Below are 8360 nucleotides of genomic sequence, written 5' to 3'. Positions count from 1 at the left end.
TGGGTGATGGTGCCATCTGTTGAGGGGACTGGGGACTTTGGGGGAGGAGTGACCGGCTCTGCCTGGGTTGAGTGGAGTTTGGAGAGAGGGGATATGATGGGTTGGGGTTTTGTGGTAGGGCAGCAGGGGACGGAGAGGGGCCCAGAGCTTGGGTGGGGTGTGGGTGGAGAGCAGAAGTGGAGGCACTGGACCGAATCTCCTTGTGCCCTTTCTTTCTGTCCCTAAGTGCTCCCTCCCCAGGGGCAGAGCCCTGGGGAGCAGATACTGTGATGACAGTTCAGCTGAAGCCTCAGCCCCGCCTGGGATGTGTGATGGGTGGTGGTGAGGCCAAAGGGCTGGTGCCCAGAGGACATAAACCCCCTTCCTGTTTCCCTCCCAGGCCCACAAGGAGCAGGGAGGGAAAGGCTGCTCCTGCCAGTGGAGAATGATGGCTTTGGGACGCAGGCCGCAGGCTCCTCCATGCTAGGAGGAGGTGCTGCAGGTGCCCGAGCTCTCGGGGCGCATGTCCTGATGAGTCCCTCCTTTCTGTTCTCAGTAGTCCATGTCTACTGTGCTGAGCGCTTTACATGGCATTTCACTGGGTCCACAGCCTTAAAAAGAGGGAACAGGTGTCCACATGCTCCAGATGAGATGGAGGGGACCGCCGCTCCTGTCTCCAGGAGGAGGCTTCCACCACCTACCAGCTAGGCGTCCTCAGCTGTCCTAGCACCTCTGCCACAGGCCACTAATGCCCTCTTCCTGGGTTGTAAAGGGCTGTGTCCCCAGTCCCCCAGCAGGCCCCAGTGAACATACCAGAAAGGATGGAGGTCGCTGTCTGGACATTGGGGACATGGCAGCATTTTGCTGGGACAGTCATCTGCCCCTCAGGAAAAAGGGTGCAGGTGGGCAGGAGGCCCTTAGGTGACGCCAACAGGAGCCTGCGTGGGCTCCACGTGGTGTGCTCCCTGCTCATCCCTCTGGGCTCGATGCAGTTCCCCAGGTGGTGGTTTGGGTTTTCACTCCAGCCTCAGACTTCCTTCCTCAGCCCCAGTCCCCGGATGTGGTGACAGAATCGATACTGTACCGACCTCAGCTACCCCCAACGGCCCTACACCAGGAAGAGGGGCTCTTCTGGCAGCCCCCATCCCCAGCTAGTCCTGCCATTTCCAGTCCTGCCAGCATCCCAGCCAGACAGGTGGCCCCTCTCTTAGAGCTCAAACCAAGGCCTTGACTTGTCAATCAAAGGGGTGGGTGGGGCAGCTTCCCTCAAGCAACTTCACACTGGGATCTTGGGCAAGATCTCTGAGGCTTCAGCTTACTCTGTGTAAACTAAATGGTAGCCACTATTTGATGATGAGCTGGGGAGAAGAGATCAAGCCTGACCCCTGTAGCGGCTGGAGTTTTACGGCAGGGTCCATCCAGCACCCAGTAGGTCCTCACAGATACTTGCTGGGTGACTAAATGGACGTGCCCACCCATCAAAGCCTGAGTGCTGGAGGTGGCCACCCTTTTCCGCATATTAGAGACAACCACCGCTTCTACTGAACTGCTGCGTTTCCAGGCACCTGTATACCATCGCATCGGTTCCCACCATCCCATGTGGGGTAAGTCCTATTACAGTCCCAACAGATGGAGGGACTGAGGTTCACAGAGAAGCCACTCACCTAAAGTCACATGGAGAGAAAGACACGCACATGTACTCCATCCACATCCCCAGGAGACTCACTCTGCATCTATGAAGTGGTATGGGTGTGCTGTCCTCCCTCCTGGCAGCCCCGCACCGTCCTAAGGCGGGGTTGGGGTGGGGGGGATGGACCCTCCCCACCCATCCAGTTAGCGCCATGCACCTTGCCCAGCAACGCTGGAGACAGACCTAAGGCGAGCCCTTCCTACCCATCTAGAGACCTTGGTCTTTCCATGTGTTAAATGGGCTGGGGCGGGGGGACGCTCTGCAGCACCCCCTTCCCTGGGCTGGGACGCGGCGGGGAGGGCTGGGGCGACGCTCGGAGAACAGAGAGGCCGAGCCAAGGGAGCGGGCCGGGACCTGACCCTGATTTCCCACCCTGTCCACTGTCATGGGCGCCGGACGCCTGCCGGAGAGGGCTCCCCTCCTTAAAGGGCCAATGGTCTCCAAGCCCGACGCCCGCGACCGGCGGTGGGTGACAGTGTTTCCCCTCCCTGTCCAGTCGAGGGAAAAGTTAACTCTCCAGGCTTGGCTGTGTTCAGGGAAGGAACTGGTCTCGCCTGCCTGCCCTCCATCTCTCACACCATCCCAGGTCCCCGACCCAGGAGGCGGAGGTCCAACCCCCAACTCAGAGGCACCAAGCCCGCCCTCCCCTTCCGCCCCCGGCCCCTCGGTAGGCTCCGCCCCCTCGCTGACGTTGCCGAGGCCCGCGCCGATTGGTCGACTGCGCCGTCGCTCCGGACACTTCCTCCTGGGCCGCCGCCGCCGACTTAAACTTTGGAGGGGGAAAAAGAGCTACTGGCGCCTGGCGACCCTCCCTGCCCCCCCCCCCCCCCCGCCGCCGGCAACGCCCCCTTCCTCACGGCTGCCGACCGAACTTTTCTCCAACTTCTGCGATTCGTGAGATTCCCTTCTACCCACTCCGGCCCTCGGGACCCCTCTGCCCATCCCCGGGCCGGTCGGGTCCCTGCTAAGCCCTTTATTTCTGGGATCCACTTGGTCCCCGACTCAGAGACTCCTGCCTCCACCCTCAAGGTGAATTCCCCCGGGCCGCCTTCTGAGTGGGATCCTCTTCTTGGAGCACTGGTTCCTGGGATTCCCTCTGTCCCCTTCTCAATCCGTCCTCTAGGGAAGGGGCCTTTGAATCGCGGGCTCTCCTGATCCCTGTGACCCTTACCTACTAGATTTCCTCTTGGGCTTCTTGGAATCTCTCAATCGCTGGGACCTCCAAACCACTACTTTTCTCCTTTCTGCTCTGCTGGGAGTCCTGGATTCCGGGCCTCTGACCCGCTACAGTGCCTTTCTCTCCTTCCCAGGACCCCGCCATCCTCAGGTCCCCTCCACCTGCCAGATCTTTTCTTGGATCCCCGCGCTCCCACCACCTGCTCACGAGATCCCGCGGATCTAGGACCCAGGGTCCCCCGGGGCCCCCCGGCCGGGTCCCGGGTGGGCGCCAGGCGGCCGGTCCCTGGCTTCCCCCCATGGCCGCCGCCCCCTCTTTTCCCGCCGGGCTCCCTGGCTCTCCCGGGCCGGGGTCTCCTCCGCCCCCCGGCGGCCTAGAGCTGCAGTCGCCGCCAGCGCTACTGCCCCAGGTCCCGGCCCCGGGCTCCGGGGTCTCCTTTCACATCCAGATCGGGCTGACCCGCGAGTTCGTGCTGTTGCCCGCCGCCTCCGAGCTGGCTCATGTGAAGCAGCTGGCCTGTTCCATCGTGGACCAGAAGGTGAGGGCGCGGGCTCCCTCGATGCAGCTCGGGGAGAGATTGAAGGAGGGGGCGCTGGCGGAGGGGTCTGGGGCCTGGTGTGCGGAAGAGGGGGGAAGGGGACCTGAGCATTGGGTGATGGAGGGATAGGCGACATTGCCCCCCTCCATTGCCCCTCTCCCCACCATCTCTTTGAGAGAGGACTGGGCAGGGGTGGGGTGCCCCAGAGGCCTCCCCAAATTTCATGTCCCTGCATGTTGTTGTTTTCTGCAGCAAACAGGGAGGAAGGGGGGGGGCAGCCAGGTGTAGAGAGGGGAGGAAGGGGCAGCAGATGTCGGCGGACCTCCACATCCAGGCCCATCCTGGGCCTCCCATTTGGTGGAAACAGGAGAAATTGAACCCGGGCTGGCCATGGTGATCCGGTGACATGTGTGGGTGCAGGTGCTTGAGTTAGCTGCCAGGGGCAAGTGAGGTCTTAGAGCCCAATTGTGCCTTGCCCTAAGCCTGAGATATGTGTGGAGGGGCAGGCACCCCTAGAGACCCTGGGGACCCTATTCCCTTTCCTAGTCACAGTCCTCTTAGCCACTCTTAATTGTGGACACCAGGGTCCCCAGGGTGGGCAGCTGGGTGTTATGGCAAGAGGAAACCAGGTGGAACTCCACGTCTAAATCGTAAAATGTTAAAAGAACAGTGGGCTTCTGTGTTGGAGTACTGGACTGTAGAAATGTTAGAATATTAGAACCATAAATTGTTGGACTATGCATCCTAGGCAATTAAATTGCCCCCATGTTAGTGTTCAAAATATTAGAATTCTAGGTTTGTGAAATAGTAAAACATTCAAATGTTGGAATATGAGATTCCTAGATTGTTGAATCCTAGAAAGTTAAAATGTTAGAATTTTGGAATGCTGATGGATGAGGTCCTTGAATGCTAAAGAATCCAAACACCACAGTCCTAGCTTGTCAGACTCCTAGAATATTAAAATATTAGATTACCACTTATTTAGGTTATTGAAATCCTAAAATGTATAGTGATACCAGGTTGGAATCTAGAATGTATAATTCTATAATGTGAGCATGTTGGAGTCCCAAAATATCCAAATTCCAGAATCTTTTCAGACTCCTGGAAATGAATCCTTTGGGCGTCAGAGAAACGTGGGGAACTGGGCCAGCTCCCCCATTCTACAGACAAGGAAACTTAAGCTTGGAGAAAAACTTCCCAAGGGGTCAGGGCCAAGACAGTCCTGGTCTTCTGTGGACTCTCTCTTAGCAGTGAGAACTGATAGGGTTTTGCCCACCAAATGCCCAAATCCAGCAGGTCCAGCTCCCCACCCCAACTCAGCCCACTTCATGGGAAGCTGATGCAGTGGGGGTACAGGGGCAGACTGTCCCTTGGGTGAACTTCTTTGTCCAGTGCTCAAGTCCCCAGCCTGCCCCGCTCAGGCTTCACCCCAGTTTTATTTTTCTGCCAGGTCCAGGTGTGTTAGGGCCCCGTACCTTCCTTCCCGAGGCCCCACCCGGGCAGTTTCACTTTCTGTTCTACCCGGTTTCATTTCCTGCCCCCAGGCCCCCCAAGCTGAGGACCCAGACACCTGGGTCCTTTGAGCATCGGGTAGGAGGCGCCCCCCTTATCTCCAGCCCCCTCGAGTCCTAGAGCCCCGCCCCCCCACTTTCCCAGGAGCCCCGAAAAGTCCGCCTTCCAGCTCGCCCCACCCCAGTGCTGGGCCTCGAGCCAGGTAACTGGGACAACAATAGACAGATCCAGGAAGGAAGCTGGGGGGCGGGTGTGTGAGCCTGGGGAGGGGGCACAGGGGAGGGGGTGTTCATTCAGCATCCCCTCCCACCTCCGCCAGGTTCCGGAAAATTCGAGGTGTCCACGCTCCCGGAGCCACTCTCCCTCCCACCCCAGCTCCCCCTTACAGCCACCAAACCCACGCCGGCGCCCCCTCCCCGCACACTTGGGGCGCTGGCATCCTGCCCGGCTCGCGCTGGGGTTGGGAGGGGGCAGGCAGGAAGCGAGGGCCTGCGGGGTCTCTGCGTTTCCGGGGGAAACAGCCGGCCCTGCCCTGGGAGGGTCACAGTCCGCCCGCTGCTGAAAGCGGCTCTGAGCTTTTCCGTCGCCACATCCCTCTCCCGCCCCTCAGTTCCCTGAGTGTGGCTTCTACGGCCTTTACGACAAGATCCTGCTTTTCAAACATGACCCCACGTCGGCCAACCTCCTGCAGCTGGTGCGCTCGGCCGGAGACATCCAGGAGGGCGACCTGGTGGAGGTGGTGCTGTCGGGTGAGAGGTGGTGGCCGGCCTGGGGGCGGGGCCTTGGGCGGGGCGGGGCATCTGGGGGAGGAGAGGGTAGCGGGAGTTGGAAGTCAGGAGAGGCCGGGCGGGCGCAGTGGCTCACGTCTGTGATCCCAGCACTTTGGGAGGCTGAGCTGGAGCTGGGGGGATCGCTTGAACCCAGGAGTTCGAGATCAGCCTGGGCAACATAGTGAGACTCCATCTCTCCTCGTCTCTGTCCCTCTAAAAAAAAACAAAGGGAGAGCTGGGGGCTTTGGGAAGATGGTTACAGAGTGGGGCCACGAAGGGGCTTTTTAGGGGCTGGTCTAAACTTTCATTTATGGATTAGGATGCTAGTGACACGGTTTGTACAGTTTGAAAATTCATTGAGCTGTGCACTTTCCTGAACATATGTTATACTTATTTATTTATAAGACTAGTCAATGCAGTAGTGAGAAGGGGAGAAGTAGTGAAAAGAGGAGAAGAAGGAGTTCGATCTGTAACTGACTGTGCTATACTTTAATATAAAAGTAAAAAATGGGCCAGTTGCAATGGCTAACACCTGTAATCCCAGCAGTTTGGGAGGCTGAGGTGGGAAGATCGCTGGCTGGAGCCCAGGAGTTTGAGACCAGCCTGGGCAACATAAGGAGACCCCGTCTCAAAAAAAAAAAAAAAAAAAAAAAGTTAGCCGGGCAAGGTTGCACACGTCTATAGTCCCAGCTACTTGGGAGGCTGAGGTGGGAGGATTTCTTGAGCCTAGGAGTTTGAGGCTGCAGTTAGCTACGATCATGCCACTGCATTCCAGCCTGGGCAACAGAGAGAGACCCTGTCTCTAAAAAAGAAAAAAAGTAGAAAAAGAAAAAAAAAAGTTATGATGTCCATGGCTCCTCCCACGAAAATGCTAAATTAAATCAGAATCTCTGCAAAGTGAGACAGGATCTGCCCATCAGTATTTTTAAAAGCCCCCCCCTCCCTCCACCCAGGTGATTTTCTCAGACACAGCCAGAAGCCAGTTCACTCACTCACTATTCCAGTCGTATAGATGAGCATGCTCTCAGCACCTTGGACCAGTCTATGGCCCTTGGTCCCTCTTGAGGGTGGGGGGCAGCTGCCTTTCATGGCTGTCCTCCCTGCTGCTCCTGCATACTGCAGTGCTCAGTGAAACCAGCTCAATGAATGAATGACAGAAGTCTGGATTTACACCTTTAGTGACCTCGTTCAGGCTTTAAGTACTCTTTCATATCATAAGCTGGCCTCACTTGAATTTTTATCTTCATCCTTGTCTCTCCCCTAAACCTGAGTTTTATTTTGTTTTTGTTATTTTTATTTATTTTTTGTTTTTTTAGATGAAATCTCCCTCTCTCACCCAGGCTGGAGTGCAGTGGCACAAACTCAGCTTGCTGCAACCTCTGCCTCCTGGGTTCAAGCGATTCTCCTGCCTCAGACTCCCGAGTAGCTGGGATTACAGGCACCTGCTACCACACGTGGCTAATTTTTGTATTTTCAGTAGAGATGGGATTTCACCTTGTTGGCCAGGCTGGTCTCAAACTCCTGATCTCAAGTGATCTGCCCACCTTGGCCTCCCAAAGTGCTAGGATTACAGGTGTGAGCCACCGCTCCCGGCCTGTTATTTTGTTTTGAGGTAGGGTCTTGCTCTGTCACCCAGGCTGGAATGCAGTGGCATGACCACTCACTGCAGCCTCTACCTCCCAGACTGAAGCAATCGTCCCGCCTCAGCCTCCCGAGGTGGCTGGACTACAGGCATTACAGTCATGCACCACCACACTGGGCTTTTCTTTTCTTTTTTTTAAGACAGAGTCTTGCTCTGTCGCCCAGGCTGGAGTGCAGTGGCATGATCTTGACTCACTGCAACCTCTGCCTCCCAGGTTAAGCGATTCTCCTGCCTCAGCCTCCTGAGTAGCTGGGATTACAGGCTCGGCTAATTTTTGTATTTTTAGTAGAGATGGGGTTTCATCATATTGTTCAGGCTGGTCTCGAACTCCTGACCTGTAGTGATCCGCCCACCTGGGCCTCCCAAAGTGCCGGGATTACAGATGTGAGCCACCACACACGGCCTATCCATGTTTTTTTGTTGGTGGTGGTGGTATTTTTAATTTAAAAAATTTTAATTTGGTAAAATATACATAAAATAAAAATTACTATTTTAGACCGGGTGCGGTGGCTCACGCCTGCGAGGCGGGCAGATCACCTGAGATCGGGAGTTTGAGACCATCCTGGCCAACATGGTGAAACTCCGTCTCTACTAAAAATACAAAAATTAGCCGGGCGTGGTGGCACATGCCTGTAATCCCAGCTACTTGGGAGGCTGAGGCAGGAGAATTGCTTGAACCGGACGGCGGATGTTTTGGTGAGCCGAGATCGCGCTACTGTACTCCAGCCTGGGTGACAGAGCGAAACTCTGTCTCAAACAAAACAAAAAACCCCACATTTTAAAGCACCTTTAAGCGTACAGTTCAGTAATTTGAAGTTCATGCACACTGTTGTGCAGCCAGTCTCCAGAACTGTTGTCATCTTGCAAAACTGAAGCTCCCTGCCCATTAAAAACTCCCCAATTCCCGATCTGTCCCTGCCCGGGGCATAGGGATATATGTGTTTTGTTCAGGGGTGGCGCTGGGATTTGAAGCCAGGCAGAATGTAGTATGAGAGCAAATGAATGAAGGAAGGAAAGATCAAACCTTGCGGCTGGGAGGACTGTGAGAAATC

At 56.2% G+C, this 8360-nt stretch overlaps 1 protein-coding gene across 3 annotated transcripts in view; it reads left to right on the top strand.

The window, feature by feature from the left end:
• Positions 1-2377: 2377 nt before the first annotated feature.
• Positions 2378-8360, top strand: part of PRKD2 (protein kinase D2) — a 46010-nt gene continuing 40027 nt past the window's right edge. The window contains exons 1-3 of one of the 3 annotated variants that reach the window (XM_025366886.1): positions 2378-2563; positions 2980-3384; positions 5507-5645. In XM_025366886.1, coding sequence (XP_025222671.1) covers positions 3145-3384; positions 5507-5645 — 379 coding nt within the window. In that variant the 5' untranslated portion in view covers positions 2378-2563; positions 2980-3144. Of the gene's footprint in view, positions 2699-2979; positions 3385-5506; positions 5646-8360 lie in introns of all 3 variants that reach the window. The other 2 variants (XM_025366888.1, XM_025366887.1) reach the window with 2 other exon arrangements.

The sequence above is a fragment of the Theropithecus gelada genome, chromosome 19, assembly GCF_003255815.1.
Source record: "Theropithecus gelada isolate Dixy chromosome 19, Tgel_1.0, whole genome shotgun sequence".
Classification (NCBI taxonomy): domain Eukaryota; kingdom Metazoa; phylum Chordata; class Mammalia; order Primates; family Cercopithecidae; genus Theropithecus; species Theropithecus gelada.
Note: the sequence above shows the minus strand (reverse complement) of the source record. Positions and strands in the feature narration are given on the sequence as shown.